Raw genomic sequence first — 17584 nt, forward strand, 5'->3', positions numbered from 1 at the left:
AAATACCAAATCTGGGGCGTGACTAGGCCGCGTGACAGTGCTCGGCCCCACACGGCAGCCCGGACTCGACAAAAAGTTCGGGAGCTGTCGTGTGCCACACTAGGACATCCTCCCTACACTCCGCACTTATTGTCCTGTGATTTTCATTTGTTTGGACCACTAAAAGAAGCAGTCGGACGACACAGATCTAACAACAATTGCACTGTCAAAGTGTTTGTGTGAACCCTGCTGTTACAGCCACATTCATTTTGTGAAAACGGGGTTGAGAAAACTACCTATCCCCTGGGAAAAATGTATTTCCCATTCAGAAGACTATACACAGATTAAATAACTTGTGTGTATGAGTTTTTCTGAAGTGAACTTTTCTGAAGTGAACTTATAAACAAAAAATGCAAATTAATATTTGAATTTCCTTTGTACGTGAGCATAAAACATGTTCAAAAACTGCGCAACAGCGACGTCAGGTACTTACATCTGTAAGTGTTTAAGACGGTGGATCTCGGCAAGTGCTCCGTCTGTGAGACTCGTCGCAAAAGTCAGGCTCAGGTGGCGCAGTGGCGGGCACCCCCGAGAAATGGTGACCACCGCGTCATCCGGGAGGTCGGTGGCGTGCGGCAGGTCCAACTTCTGCAGCAGTGGTAGGCAGCCGGGCCTGCAGTTGTTCAAAACAACACCTGTTGTGAATGTAAATCTAAGCCGCACAGGTGAAATATTAGTCAGACCCTCAAAAGAGTACCGTATTTACTCGAATCTAACAAGGGGAAGGCCTCAGACACGGCCAACCGATTCGGCTCAAATTTGGCAGGTCGCTTGTGTACAACCCAAAACGAAGGAATCTAAGATATTTTGGGTCAACACCCCCTCGTTTTTGAGAAAATCACCCCTAAAGGTTATGGCGAGCAATCAACTCAAAATTGGCGGGATCGATAGATAATTGTAATTACATTTTTCATCATCAGGTATGAGGTCCGAAAACGCATACTTTTCCAGAAATGGGGGTAAGAAACTTTTACAACTGCCGCTTCTGTACCGACATGCAAAACGCTTTCCGCCGGCAGCGCCGATAGCACAAAGGTAACTGGCTTGGAATGGGAGAACCCGGGTTCGAATCTCGAAGAAACCTAGCGGATGTTATTATTTTCATTTGTATTTTTCCATATCTCAATTGATAAGGATAGGACGTTTAATAAGGTAAGTAAATCAATAACGAATGATAATAATAAGGTAAGCAAACTAATTTCCCAAACGCCGTGAGTTAGTAAAGTATTAAACTTTTAAGCCTCGTCACATGAAAACAACTCCGAGCAAGAGTGCTGCGAATTCCTCACGAGGGATCACAGACAGCCAACCGTGCGACGCTTGTTTACAGCGAGGCACGGGACAGAATGTACGCGCGGAGAGTTTTGTTGTCCCGGTTGCCTCTTCGTCATATCATAGTTGAGAACCTGGAAGAGTGAAGGTGTGCAGCACGAGCCTCATAGAAGTCAATCGGAAAGAGTTGTTTTCCGTCATAGGCTGCCGCGAACCTCGCCGATACATGTAGTGATTTTTCCATCGTTAATGCGCCGAATGAAATACGATTTGTGAATTAATACAGTCCTTCCGTAAGTAACATATGACGATTATTGTCTGTAGTTTGTGGTAATTAGCTCGTCTGTTTATGCTGTAGTAACTAGTTATTGTTTGTTGTGTCATATTTTTTCGAGATTCGAACCCGGGTTCCTCGAGACCCAGCCAGTTACCTTGGCCGGTGCGCTATCAGCGCTGTCGCCGAATAGCGTTTACCACGTGGGCACAGAAGCGGCAGTTATAAAAGTTTCTTTCCTCGATTTCTGGAAAAGTTTGCGTTTACGGACCCCATACCCGATGATGAAAAATGTTCTATTTACAATTATCTATCGATCCCTCCAATTTCGAGTCGATTGCTCTTCACAACTTTTAGGGGCGATTTTCTCAAAAACGCGGGGGTGTTGACCCAAAATAACTTAGATTCCTTCGTTTTAGGTTGTACACAAGCGACCTGCCAAATTTGAGCCGAATCGGTTGGCCGTGTCTGAGGCCTTCCCCTTGTAAGCCGCACTTGAATCGAAGCCGCACCTGAAAAATGAGACTCGAAAGCAAGAAAAAAAATTTTTCCCGAATCTAAGCCGCACCTGAAATTTGAGACTCGAAATTCAAGGGGAGAGAAAAGTTTTAGGCCGCACCTCCAAATCGAAACAAAGTTGGTTCATTTTAATACGAGACACAATTTAGGTCGAATGAATGACGATACAGCTACAGTAGTTTGGTTCGAGTCGTAAGCTTAGCAATTAAGCTTTACCAGGTAGCCATTGCTATGCGTCAGGCGCTCCGTCGGTATTTATACGGGTACCCTTCCTTTTTCACGTGCTTCGTCTGGTTTGAATTGATTGCTTATATTTCTTTGATCTCGTAAGTGCCGTTCTCTTTGTTATAGGTGTTTACGTCACTGAGCGGAAAATGCATTACTGTACTGTGTCACGCATTGTTTGTAGCATTATGATAGTGAGTGTTTACGGCCTGTCGCCGCTCGCGGCATGGCTTGGTTATGTGCGCGCTACCGCCGCTTACAATGGCAGCGGGGGGGTGGGGGGCGGGGGGGGGAGGGGGCGGGGGAAGATGTTCTCAACGAGAGTTTAGCGAAAATTTTTCTCCGTTTGAAAATCTTTGCAGACGCCTCTTTAGTACATTACATTCTGCACAGAAATTAGAGTCATCTTAGATTTAAAAATCTAGTCAATTGCCGTGCTTCATTTCTGACTGTATCACTAATAGGCATAAGAATAATACGAATAGGTCTAGCGGTTCTAGGCGCTCAGTCCGGAACCGCGCAACTGCTACAGTCGCCATGCCTCGGGCATGGATGTGTGTGATGTCCTTAGGTTAGTTAGGTTTAAGTAGTTCTAAGTTCTAGGGGACTGATGACCACAGATGTTAAGTCCCATAGTGCTCACAGCCATTTGAACCATTTAATACGAATATAAACATGACATGATATGTACATTCTTCCGCGTTTGCTGTTGTCTCACTCTAGTTTCGTAGTTTATTACGCAGACAGGATTTAAATGAGATAGCAGCAAACACGAAAGAATACATGGCAAAATGTTTATATTCGTATTATTATATTGTGGTGAAGAGAATACCGCATGTGATTCACAATTCATAAAATTTCCTATTAGCAACCATCTCTTCTCACAGGTAGGTAAAAATTCAGAATGTAGAATTGGCCATATTGACAAAAACCGCAAACAGTCTTGCCTGTCGGATTTTCATAGTACATTGAAATGCTGCTACATTCGAAGATGAACAATACGGTATTTTTATTTACTTCGTTGGATAATGTATGAAAATGCAGTGGTCGAAACTCGGGGCGGAGGAAAAAGCTCATCTTCCATTTTTTTTTTAATTTATTTATTGACGCAGAGGTTTTGGCACCAGTATTTATCTTTGTGCCTGCAAAGCAAGCCTGTGTAGCACTACATATATTCGACGGCAGAAGTTAGTTGTGGCGGCACCTATGAACATTTTTCAGAACTTCCGCTTACTTTGCACTCGATTCTAAGCCGCAGGCGGATTTTTGGATTACAAAAACCGGAAAAAAAGTGTGGCTTAGATTCGAGTAAACACGGTACACAGGGATGGCTAGAGGACAAATGTAAGGAGGTAGAGGCTTATCTCACCAGGGGTAAGATAGATACTGCCTACAGGAAAATTAAAGAGACCTTTGGAGAAAAGAGAACCACTTGTATGAATATCAAGAGCTCAGATGGAAACCCAGTTCTAAGCAAAAAAGAGAAAGCAGAAAGGTGGAAGGAGTATATAGAGGGTCTATACAAGGGCGATGTTCTTGAGGACAATATTATAGAAATGGAAGAGAGTGTAGAAGAAGATGAAATAGGAGATATGATACTGCGTGAAGAGTTTGACAGAGCACTGAAAGACCTGTGTCGAAACAAGGCCCCGGGAGTGGACAACATTCCATTAAAATTACTGACAGCCTTGGGAGAGCCAGTCCTGACAAAACTCTACCATCTGGTGAGCAAGATATATGAGACAGGCGAAATACCCTCAGACTTCAAGAAGAATATAATAATTCCAATCCCAAAGAAAGCAGGTGTTGACATATGTGAAAATTACCGAACAATCAGTTTAATAAGTCACGGCTGCAAAATACTAACGCGAATTCTTTACAGACGAATGGAAAAACTAGTAGAAGCCGACCTCGGGGAGGATCAGTTTGGATTCCGTAAAAATATTGGAACATGTGAGGCAATACTGACCCTACGACTTATCTTAGAAGCTAGATTAAGGAACGTCAAACCTACGTTTCTAGCATTTGTAGACTTAGAGAAAGCTTTGGACAATGTTGACTGGAACACTCTCTTTCAAATTCTGAAGGTGGCAGGGGTAAAATACAGGGAGCGAATGGCTATTTACAATTTGTACAGAAACCAGATGGCAGTTATAGGAGCTGAGGGAAACGAAAGGGAAGCAGTGGTTGGGAAGGGAGTGAGACAGGATTGTAGCCTCTCCCCAATGTTATTCAATCTGTATATTGAGCAAACAGTGAAGGAAGCAAAAGAAAAATTCGGAGTAGGTATTACAATCCATGGAGAAGAAATAAAAACTTTGAGGTTCGCCGATGACATTGTAATTCTGTCAGAGACAGCAAAGGACTTGGAAGAGCAGTTGAACGGAATGGATAGTGTCTTGAAAGGAGGATATAAGATGAACATCAACAAAAGCAAAACGAGGATAGTGGAATGTAGTCGAATTAAGTCGGGTGATGCTGAGGGACTTAGATTAGGAAATGAGACACTTAAAGTAGTAAAGCAGTTTTGCTATTTGGGAAGCAAAATAACTGATGATGGTCGCAGTAGAGAAGATATAAAATGTAAACTGGCAATGGCAAGGAAAGCGTGTCTGAAGCAGAGAAATTTGTTAACATCGAGTATAGATTTGAGTGTCAGGAAGTCGTTTCTGAAAGTATTTGTATGGAGTGTAGCCATGTATGGAAGTGAAACATGGACGATAAATAGTTTGGCCAAGAAGAGAATAGAAGCTTTCGAAATGTGGTGCTACAGAAGAATGCTGAAGATTAGGTGGGTAGATCACATAACTAATGAGGAGGTATTGAATAGGATTGGGGAGAAGAGAAATTTGTGCCACAACTCGACTAGAAGAAGGGATCGGTTGGTAGGACATGTTCTGAGGCATCAAGGGATCACCAATTTAGTATTGGAGGGCAGCGTGGAGGGTAAAAATCGTAGAGGGAGACCAAGAGAAGAATACACTAAGCAGATTCAGAAGGATGTAGGTTGCAGTAGTTACTGGGAGATGGAGCAGCTTGTACGGGATAGAGTAGCATGGAGAGCTGCATCAAACCAGTCTCAGGACTGAAGACCACAACAAGAACAACAACATCAACGGTACACAGATCGCTCTGGAGCGCTGCACACGTGTGGAAGTGGTAGTGAGCGGTCACGAGGCGGTGCAGTAAGGTGTGCTGAGCAGGAGACGTGGCAGAGTGGCGCAGAGGAGGTGTCTCGTCTGCATGTGCCCGTGACCACACCGTCAGTGAAGTTGCCGCATTTATTGGGGTATCGACACAGAGCGTCTGCTGTGCCTACAGAGGCTACTGCACAACTCACAGCATAATAGAACAGAGGTCCTAACGAGATTCTAACTGACAGGGAGACGAGTCTCGCGCCTTTTCGACGATAATTTCGTACCTGACAAGAACTGCTGCATTTTCGAGATGAACATTATAAAGAGAACTGCACGTAACGAACGTACGGTGTTTGGTGCCTCACAGAAGGCTGTCATTCAGAGCTGCACGTAAAGCTCAAAGTTGCAGCTCGAGTTACGCACTGTAATTGAGTCGACAACTTCACGAGCGGTCTGCATCCGAGAATTATTCTCGATGACTTTTACCTCGATTGTCTTCTCACACAGTTGCCTTTCTCAAATTTTCTCGGTGCACAGGACCTGCTACACAATGCCAAATATTGCAGTCTGACTTCTTCTCCGTCTACAAAATACCGAGGGCGGGAAGAGAGCTTTGTAGTATTTACACTACTAAATGATGTAACAACTCTTTGAAGAACCATTATGTTTTCGGTTGTTCTTCCTAACAATTACAACACAGTGTGAGGGTAGTGGTGTGTAGTATCTGTAAGTGGTTGTTCTTTGGTGGGCGACAATGCCCAGTGGCGCAGAGAGTCGCTAAGTAGAGGCAGTTGTTGAGAGGCTGTGGACGGTGTAGGCTGCGTGAGCCGAAGGCGGTTGCGTAGCGAAGGATTTATCTCTGTGTTTAATAGTAGTGACACAGTTTGATTAATAGTGTGTTTATGTTTGTGCAGTGTGATAAGGGAAAAAAATTAAATTTTACCAGTTCTTAATGTGTCTCCATCAGTTAGTACCACACCACTGCATGTAACAATGAACGAAATCTCGATATACACGGTCAACTAAAACAAGAGGAATGTAACATAATAATCATTAGTTAAGCCATATAATCTCCAAGGAGACGGGAGCTTATAATTGCACCTCTTGTTAATCAGAAAAACATATCCAAAAGGAATCTCAGAACAGATCAGAAGAGAATGACACCTTTCTTCAGCTCCTTTCAACCGTCCGTCTGGACGTCGTCATTCTGGGTGGCCCGTCTCATTCTCTGCCTTCTGAGACACAGCCGAGCCACGACGCAAAGCACGAGTGACGCCTACACTACAGGTGGCGACACTTGACCGCTATCGCACCCTGGTGACATTCTGTGCTAGCTTGGCTCGCTCCGACTCTGGACACTCGTGAAACCGGCACGAACACAGTGGAAAATTCTCTGCAGCCCAACCACCTAAGCAATAGTTTTACACTGACACCTTCCATCTGACCGTGAGGAAGAGGTGGAGCAACCACGAGCTGCACACATTCGACGAGCCAAATGACACGGACTGGACAGTACCCAGTTGGAGTTGTACGGTTTGGTCCAGTGGGTCGTGGTACTGCTCATTTTTGTACGACACGAGGTATCGAGTGTACTGGTGACCCAATGAGGTGTTTAATCTGCAGTATGTACCGTGACTTGAGCACTTTTGTTGAGGTTACTGTGAACATTAACAGTGTTTATTTCCACATTCTCAGTAACCAAACGTTTTCCTTCTGTGTATGTTCCTGATCAGTATGCTGTGGACACTCCTTTCATTTGAGATGACAACAGCCATGTTCACAGGGCTGTAAGCATACATACCCAGTTTCATGAACATTCAATAGCCCTGCCACACCTTGACTTCTCCTCTATATCAGCCAGTATAAATCCCATTGGAGATGTGGGACTCATACAATGTAGGCTTTCACAGCCGGTGTTGTCTTCAGTTGAAACTTCCTGGCTGAGAGGCCGTGGTCGATGTATAAAATTTCCACCTGACGTTTCGTCTCCATCTGCGGGAGACATCTTCTGAGGTCGACCGGCTACTGCCACTGAGGCACCATGTACTCTCGCATTTATAGAGCGCATAGAGGGCACCACCATTCGTCACGTAATGCCGACGGTATGCCTATCTTTGGGAGGCGTCATCATTCTCGATTAAGAGTAATTGTCTGCTGGCGCAACGTCGACATCCATATTTTGTCCAACTTTAAAACTTCCTCTTTTCTATTAAAGTTGTTATGGTGTTTGTGAATTTCTATTGCTTCTCTACACTGCGAGCATGATAATGGGATGTTCGTGCTAGAACGCTTGTCTCATTAAATTTAATTTCGTGATTCCCATCTCGAAAAACATGCTCAGCTACGGCCGATTTTTCGATGTGTCCTAAGCGACAGTTACTTCTATGTTCGGCTAAGCGGGTGTTTACACTTCTTTTCGTTGTTCCAATATATACTTGTCCACAACTGCATGGAATTTTGTATACCCCAGGTGTTGATAGGGGATGTCGGGCGTCTTTTGCAGTTCTTAAATATTCCTTAATCTTCTTGGTGGGTCTGAAGATTGTTTCGAACCCATACTTGGCCAGAACTTTCTCGATACGGTCCGTAACCCACCATGAAGTTTAAGGAATATTTAAGAACTGCAAAAGACGCCCGACATCCCCTAGCAACACCTGGGGTATACAAAATTCCATGCAGTTGTGGACAAGTATATATTGGAACAACGAAAAGAAGTGTAAACACCCGCTTAGCCGAACATAGAAGTAACTGTCGCTTAGGACACATCGAAAAATCGGCCGTAGCTGAGCATGTTTTTCGAGATGGGAATCACGAAATTAAATTTAATGAGACAAGCGTTCTAGCACGAACATCCCATTATCATGCTCGCATGTGTAGAGAAGCAATAGAAATTCATAAACACCATAATAACTTTAATAGAAAAGAGGAAGTTTTAAAGTTGGACAAAATATGGATGTCGACGTTGCGCCAGCAGACAATTACTCTTAATCGAGAATGATGACGCCTCCCAAAGATAGGCATACCGTCGGCATCACGTGACGAATGGTGGTGCCCTCTATGCGCTCTATAAATGCGAGAGTACATGGTGCCTCAGTGGCAGTAGCCGGTCGACCTCAGAAGATGTCTCCCGCAGATGGAGACGAAACGTCAGGTGGAAATTTTATACATCGACCACGGCCTCTCAGCCCAGAAGTTTCAACTGAAAAATATGTAGGACTATCTCAAATAGTGGTGGGAAGTAGCAATCGATATCCCCACATTTTTTGTAGCTCTTTGTTTTTTTTTTTTTTTTTTTAATCTCATTTTGTTCGTTGCATTTGCTCGGGGCGGACGTCGTAAGACGTCCATTGAAGTTCGTTGTTGATCGATTAACTCAGTTTTTTATTACAGAGGGCAGCTAACCCTCTGGCCGAACACGCTGAGCTACCGTGCCGGCGTAGCTCTAGACGATCTGAGCATTGACGAGGGGCTCCGGCTGGGTTTGGCATACCTGAAACAGCGTCTGGACTCTCAGCCACTGTGAAGGTGTTAATGTGATGTCTTTATGGGGTGAGTAACTTTGTGTACGGTGCACTTAGAATGGCACTCTCTGCTGGCACACGCAAATGTTCACTTAGGTCGTATCAAAGCCAATCACAAACTTGTCAAACTTGAATTTCTGCTGATGTATAAGATATTCAAACAACTTGAGGGAGCACAGTCAGGAAACGTTTTAGGCAACCAATGACACGTAGCCAGGTGAACAGCCCTTCATTTTCGCAGCACAAATGCAATAGGGCAGCATTGTGTGAGGAAGTTTAAAACCTCAATATGCAGGTCACATTCAGACAAACACTGTGATGATAGATGTCAAAAGTTATCAATAGCAAATACTAAATGGTGACGTCTCTACAAATGGAAGTTTTTGCTTAAGTTCCATTTAAAATCCAGCTCTCTCTCTCTCTCTCTCTCTCTCTCTCTCTCTCTCTCTCCTGAAACAACAGAGAGACAGAGTTAATGTTGCTTCCTCTCCTGCTGATAATTAATATTCACAATCAATAACTTCCGGTGTTCATCATCTTTGGCTGTGCAGTGGAGCTAGTATTTACTCTCTCTCTCTCTCTCTCTCTCTCTCTCTCTCTCTCTCTCTCTCTCTCTGTGTGTGTGTGTGTGTGTGTGTGTGTGTGTGTGTGTGTGTGTGTGTCCTTTTTGACCAGCATACCGAGGTTTTAAACTTCCTTGCACAGCACACTCTCATCTCTCACTGCATATGTGGCTCTCAAACGGTGGGGTGTGTGCCTATCGAAATATTGGTGGTTGTCAAACACGTCACCAGCTGTGTTCTAATAAGACATTTGAACAAGTACACTCTCAAATAGTACCAAATACGAGAGTCGAGGAAAAAAATATTTGGTTTTTGGTTCTCCAGCACTTTTCATTGAAGATAATTGAAGAAAACTTATTTTACAACATAGTTTGGTAGCTGAGCTACTTTTCTATGTAGCTGCCACTCAAATTTAAATACCTGTCACAGACTCATTTGCCATCAAGTTGTTGAGCCAGTCACTACTGACCTCTTTCAGTTTGTTGTCATTACCATTGTGCTCTCAGCTCAAAAAGTTCTTCATTTTGTGAAAAATATCATAATCATTTCATGACCAGATCTGGGCTATGACGTCGCTGTTCAAAAGCTTTCCACGTAAACTGCCATGGCGACGCAGCAGAATGCGGCTGAACATTATCGTGAAGAACCACAGTGCTGCCGGAAAACAACCCATGCATCAGTTTTGATTTGCCTGGCACAGTCTCCGAAGGGTCTGACGGCAGGCTGCAGCATTTTTGGTCTCTCCTTTAACCCTACAGCCAACGAGCAGGATGCCCATTCAATCCCTAAACACTGTGGCTGTAGCCTTTCTGGTGATCAGAATTTGTTGATTTTTTTTTTGTTTTGATGTAAATCACGAATGATGCCATTTGAATGACACGCACTTTGTTTCTGTACTTTTACATGGAACCCACGTCTTGCAACCAGTGACAATGCGGTTACAAAAATCCCCACCATACTTGTTGTGCTGTGTGAGAAATGTTGCTGCCAAATGTCAAGAATACCACCTGGTACACACTTTCTATAGCCTAAATCACCAGAATCAGTTTGATAAAATCCATGTGGTACACACTTTCTATAGCCCAAATCACCAGAATCAATTTGAAAAAACTGATCATGAAATTTCAGGAAAGTACAAGTTCAGTCCATCAAAAGTGGAACGTTTATGGCATCGAATTTTTTTCCTGGGTTTGTCAGTAGCAACTGCCAGTCTGGCTGATCGTTCTTCATCATAAATTTTCCTCTGTCTGCCACTAAATGTGATGCACAATTTTTGAACTAAAACTTCATTCAACACACTTCCATAATGTTTTGTTATGTGTTTCTAAATTTCAATACAGCAGACTTTTTGGCATTCAGAAACCACATTATGCTAAGAACCTCACACTTCATGATCATTACAAGGTGCTGTGACTATTGCCTACTTTCTGACACCATTTTCCATAGGTCAACTGCTTCCTGCGCTGGAATCATCCTCTTTTGACTTCATCCTACATTTTTATTCTACTCCTTCCCACTTTCTTCTGTGCTCTCACTGAACCTTCAAGAGAGCTGTTGTCAGAAATCCTTTTACTCATTTTATGTGTTCCGCTAAATCTGTTCCCCTTTTCTTAATGAAGTTTAGGAGATTTCTTTGCTTCTTTATGCTTTTCACTACCCCATTACTCCTCACTTTACCCACTCATGTTGTTTTCTCCATTCTTCTTTCAACCTCACATCTCAAATTCTTTAAATCTCCCTCACACACACACACACACACACACACACACACACACACACACTCTCTCTCTCTCTCTCTCTCTCTCTCTCTCTCTCTCTCTCTCTCTCTCTACATCTAGATCTACACCCACATAGATATTCTGGAAGTCGTCATATGGTGTGTGGCAGGGGGTGTTCTGTACCAATATTTGTCATTTCTGTTTCTGCTCTATTCGCAAATAGAGCAAGGGAAAAATGATTATCTACGTGCCTCCATATGAGCCCTAATTTCTCTATCTTATCTTCACGGCCCTTCACACAGAGTATATTACTGAGAGTAGAATCGTTTGGCACCCTGCTTCAAATGTGGGTTCTCTACATCTTCTCAATAGTGTTTCTCGAAAATAACTTCACCTTTCCTCCAGAGATTCCCCTTTGAGTTCCTGAAACATCTCCATAACATTCACATACAGTTCGAACCTACTGGTAACGAACCTAGCAGCCCACCTCTAAACTGCTTCGACGTCTTCCTTCAATCCGGCCTGATACAGATCCCAAACACTCGAGTAGTACTAGCTTCCTATATGCAGTCTCCTTTACAAGTGAACCACTCTTTCCTAAAATTCTCCCAATAAACTGAAGTCGACCATTCAGCTTCCCTGCCACAGTGATCACACACTCGTTCCACCTTGTATCACTTTGCAACGTTAATCCCAGATATTTAAATGACTTGACTGTGTCAAACACGACACTAGTAATACTGTATCTGAACATTACAGGTTTGATCTTCCTACTCATCCACATTAACTTACATTTTTCCACATTTTGGGCTAGCTGCTATTCATCACACCAACTAAATTTTGTCTAAGTCATCTTGCATCTTCATACAGTCACTGAACTTTGACACCTGCAAACAACTGCAGATTGCCACCCACCCTGTCCACGAAATCATTTACGTATACAGAGAACAAGAGCGCTACTGTCACACTTCACGGGGGCACTCCTGGAGAAACACTTGTCTCTGACAAACACTCACCGTCGAGGACAACATACTAGGTTCTATTATTTAAGAAGTCTTCGAGCCACTCACATATCTGTGAACTCATTCCATATGCTCGTACTTTTGTTAACAGCCTGCAAGCGGGTAGCGTGTCAAATTCTTTCTGGAAATCTGCATGTTGCCCACCATCCATAATTCTCAGTATGTCACGTGGGAAAAGGGCAAGCTGACTCACACAAGCGAAACTGTGCTGATCCGTGTACATAAGCTTCTCATTCTCAAGAAAGTTAATTATATTCTTCTTAAATTTATTATATTCTGTCTCTCTTGCCTTCAATTCCCAGCTTTCACAGCCATACAGAAAAACACTCTACACTCTCACTTGGTGGGATCATTAATTTTGTCACACGTTTAAAAATCATACAAATAAACAGTAAATGACACATGCTGTTTGTGTCATACTGGCACTGAAGACAATGAAGGTGTAAGACACAGTGGCGGGATTGGGGGTAGAATTGTGCAGCTCTCAGATCAAAACATTCTTTACTTTTTTTTTGAAAGACCCTCTATTTCCCTGGATAAACTGAAAGAACCAGAGGATGTAGAGAGCCTCAGGGAAAGTATAAGGGAACAATTGACAAGAATGGGGGAAAGAAATACAGTAGAATAAGAATGGGTAGGTTTGAGAGATGAAATAGTGAAGGTAGCAGAGGATCAAGTAGGTAAAAAGACGAGGGCTAGTAGAAATCCTTGGGTAACAGAAGAGATATTAAATTTAATTGATGAAAGGAGAAAATACAAATATGCAGTAAATGATGCACGCAAAAAGGAATAGAAACGTCTCAAAAATGAGATCGACAGGAAGTGTAAAATGGCTAAGCAGGGATGGCTAGTGGACAAATGTAAGGATGTAGAGGTGCATATCACTAGCGGTAAGATAGATACTGTCTACACGAAAATTAAAGACACCTTTCGAGAAAAGGGAAGCACTTGCATGAATATCAAGAGCTCAGATGGAAACGCAGTTCTAAGCAAAGAAGGGAAAGCATAAAGGTGGAAAGAGTATATAGAGGATATATACAAGGGCAATGTTCTTGAGGACTATATTATAGAAATGGAAGAGAATGTAGATGAAGATGAAATAGGAGATACGATAATGCGTGAAGAGTTTGACAGAGCACTGAAAGACCTCAGTCGAAATAAGGTCCCGGGAATAGACAACATTCCATTAGAAATACTGACAGCCTTGGGAGAGCCAGGCCACATAAAACTCTACCATCAAGTGAGCATGATCTATGAGACAGGCGAAATACCCTCAGACTTCAAGAAGAATATAATAATTCCAATTCCATAGAAAGCAGGTGTTGACAGATGTGAAAATTACTGAACTATACGCTTAATGAGCCCCGGCTGCAAAATACTAACACGAATTCTTTACAGACGAATGGAAAAACTGGTAGAAGCCAACCTTGGGGAAGATCAGTTTGGATTCCATAGAAATGTTGGAACACGTGAGGCAATACTGACCCTGTGACTTATCTTAGAAAACAGATTAACAAAAGGCAAACCTACGTTTCTAGCATTTGTAGACTAAGAGAGAGCTTTTCACAACGTTGACTGGAATACTCTCTTTCAAGTTCTGAAGGTGGCAGGGGTAAAATATAGGGAGCGAAAGGCTATTTACAATTTGTATAGAAACCAAATGGCAGTTATAAGAGTTGAGGGGCATGAAAGGGGAGCAGTGGTTGGGAAGGGAGTGAGACAGGATTGTAGCCTCTCCCCAATGTTATTCAATCTGTATATTGAGCAAGCAGTGAAGGAAACAAAAGAAAAATTCGGAGTAGGTATTAAAATCCATGGAGAAGAAATAAAAACTTTGAGGTTCGCCAATAACACTGTAATTCTGCCAGAGACAGCAAAGGACCTGGAAGAGCAGTTGAATGGAATGGACAGTGTCTTGAAAGCAGGATATAAGATGAACACCAACAAAAGCAAAACGAGGATAATGGAATGTAGTCGAATTAAATCGGGTGATGCTGTGGGAATGAGATTAGGAAATGAGACACTTAAAGTAGCAAATGAGTTACTGATGATGGTTGAAGTAGAGAGGATATAAAATGTAGACTGGCGATAGCAAGGAAAGCGTTTCTGAAGAAGAGGAATTTGTTAACATCGAGTATAGATTTAAGCGTCAGGAAGTATTTTCTGCAAGTATTTGTGCGGAGTGTAGCCTTGTATGGAAGTGAAATGTGGACGATAAATAGTTTCGACAAGAAGAGAATAGAAGCTTTCGAAATGTGGTGCTACAGAAGTATGCTGAAGATTAGATGGGTAGATCGCATAACTAATGAGGAGGTGTTGAATAGAATTGGAGATAAGAGGAGTCTGTGGCACAACTTGACTAGAAGAAGGGATCGGTTGGTAGGGCATATTCTGAGACATCAAGGGATCACCAATTTAGTACTGGAGGGCAGCGTGGAGGGTAAAAATTGTAGAGGGAGACCAAGAGATGAATATACTAAGCAGATTCAGAAGGATGTAGGTTGCAGTAAATACTGGGAGATGAAGAAGGTTGCACAGGATAGAGTAGCATGGAGAGCTGCATAAAACCAGTCTCTGGACTGAAGAGCACAACAACAACAGTAAAGTGGAAAAGTGAAGGGACACATACAGCACAAAAGCGTACAGGCTGACCTCGTCTGTTGACTGACAAAGACTGCTGACAGTTGAAGAGGGTCGTAATGTATAATAGGCAGATATCTATCCAAACCATCACACAGGAATTCCCAACTGCATTATGATCCACTGCAAGTACTATGACAGTTAGGCAGGAGGTGAGAAAACTTGGAATTCATTGTGATAAGCCGCACATCACACTGGTAGATGGCAAACAACGCCTTGCTCGGTGTAAGGAGCATAAACATACAATGGACGATTGAACAGTGGAAAAACATTGTGTGGAGTGACAAATCACGGTATGCAATGTGGCGATCCGATGGCAGGGTGTGGGTATGGCAAATGCCCAGTGAACGTCATCTACCAGCGTGTGTAGTGGCAACAGTAAAATTTATAGCTCGTGGTGTTATAGTGTGGACGTGTTTTTCATGGAATGGACTTGCACCCCTTGTTGTTTTGAGTGGCACTATCACAGTACAGGCCTACATTGACGTTTTAAGCACCTTCTTGCTTCCCACTGTTGAAGAGCAATTCAAGGATGGCGATTGTATCTTTCGACATGATCGAGCACCTGTTCATAATGCACCACCTATGGCGGAGTGGTTACATGACAATAACATCCCTGTAATGGACTGGCCTGCACAGAGTCCTGACCTGAATCCTATAGAACACCTATGGGATGTTTTGGAGCACTGACTTCATGCCAGGCCTTACTACTGCCATCGATACCTCTTCTCAGTGCAGTGCTCTGTGGTGAAGAATGGGCTGTCATTCCCCAAGAAACCTTCCAGCACCTGATTGGACGTTTGCCTGCAAGAGTGGATGGTGTCATCAAGACTAAGGGTGGGCCAACAACAAAGTGAATGCCAGAATTACTGATGGAGGGTTCCACAAACTTGTAAGTCATTTTTAGTCAGGTGTCCAGATACATTTGATCACATAGTCTATCTTACAACCTGCCTCATAACTGCTTGACAGAAAGTCACCTCAATTTTCTGCTCGGTCTATGTGACTAAATAATCTTAATCAGGGGCCAGTAAGCTCTATCTCACACAGCAATCCACACCTTTTATTTCTTCGCTTATGCTGTTATTATCAATTATCGGCACTTCTGAGCACTAGACTTTCTCTCATCTCTCACAGTTGGTCCCGTTCAACTCGATGTATTTCTCTTTAACAGCAGCATTTCTCCTGGAAGCAAAGAAGTACTGAGTTTTGATGTCATCTACTCAAATGCTCAACTCTTCTGCTTTCTTTTCCAGTCTGCCAAATACTTGTCCCAGTTCTTTCAATTTTCTGGACAACATGCAATCATCATAGGGATATGCTCGGTTTTGGTTCACATGGTTAAACAGAGTACCACATGGGTTATTGATCTTTCCCCTTCTCATCACTTTCTCCAACACTATGTTGAAAGGTAGTGCAGATAGTAGATCCCCCTGTCATAACTCTTGGTTAACTTCAAATTTTTAGAAGAATTTCTTTCTATTTGCACTTGGCATTTCATGCTGGTGAGAACCAATTGTACCAATCTCATTAGTTTATAATGAAATTTCATACCCATTACAATCTGATATAGCTTCTTCCTTTTAAAGCTATTGTAAGCCTTTTTGAAACCTACAATGAGCTTCTCCATTATTTGCCTTATAGTAAATATACAGTCAGTCACTGATCTGCCCTGTCAGAAATCACACTGATGGTCTCCAAGTATCTCTTCTGCAAATGGAATGAGTCTCACAGGAATGACTTTGGCTAAGACTTTGTACACAACATCAAATAAGGCGATACCACAGTAATTTTCACAATCTGCTTTCTCCTTCTTCTTATAAATCGGGCAAATAATGGCCAAGTTCCACTGGTCTGACATCACTTCTTTTTCTCATATTTCAAAGATCAGCTGGTGGACAGGGTGTGTCAGATGTTCACCACCACCTTCAGTCATCTCTGCTGAAATGTTATTGTTCTCCGAGACCCCATTATTCTTCAGGCTTTTAACTGGCAACCTAATTTTCTCTACTATTGTTGTGGGTGCAAATATTTCATCCTAGCTACCACTGTGCATGGCCGACTGTGCCCTGTTTCATTTTCTTCCAGTATTACTACAGTGAAATCTCTCTATGATATTTTTTTTCAAGGGACCACGAATTCTCAACACTGCATCGAGGTAAACACTGTAAAGGTGAAGACTTCTAATTGATGATTATAAAAGTTGAGTCAAATTTTACTGAGGTTATACTACATAAGAAGACAGTAAATAGTAAAAATTAAAAAAGAATTAGCTACAAATAATTACTTTAATAATGAACTTGTAAAATACAACTTCAGTCAGACTTTCGCAAAAATCTATGAACTGACACAAATTGAACATCCTGTACCCAGGGTTCTTTGAAGTAATCAAGCAAACATGTTTGCTTCCTATTTCCTCTGGGCTGTATTAGAACCATTTCTTGCTCCAAATGAGAAAGTTGTGCTATTGTTGTACCCGAGGGGTCATCATAAATCTTCTGAATGTTTTGAATGTTTCAAATCCTTCAGCCACCTTTGTATAAATGGATCTTCAGGCGCCAGATTCCTTCTTCCCATCCAGGGTGAACCCAAAAACGTTTGTCTTTTTCATCACAGTCATTGACATCATCATCATCCTGCCCTCATCCTAATGG

General features: G+C 42.5%; 1 protein-coding gene across 2 annotated transcripts in view; it reads right to left on the bottom strand.

The window, feature by feature from the left end:
* Nucleotides 1-17584, bottom strand: part of LOC124794883 (F-box/LRR-repeat protein fbxl-1-like) — a 131094-nt gene that overhangs the window by 12346 nt on the left and 101164 nt on the right. For both annotated transcript variants that reach the window (XM_047258577.1, XM_047258578.1), the window contains one exon: nt 473-652. In XM_047258577.1, coding sequence (XP_047114533.1) covers nt 473-652 — 180 coding nt within the window. The remainder of the gene's footprint in view (nt 1-472; nt 653-17584) is intronic.

The sequence above is a fragment of the Schistocerca piceifrons genome, chromosome 4, assembly GCF_021461385.2.
Source record: "Schistocerca piceifrons isolate TAMUIC-IGC-003096 chromosome 4, iqSchPice1.1, whole genome shotgun sequence".
In the NCBI taxonomy this organism is placed as follows: domain Eukaryota; kingdom Metazoa; phylum Arthropoda; class Insecta; order Orthoptera; family Acrididae; genus Schistocerca; species Schistocerca piceifrons.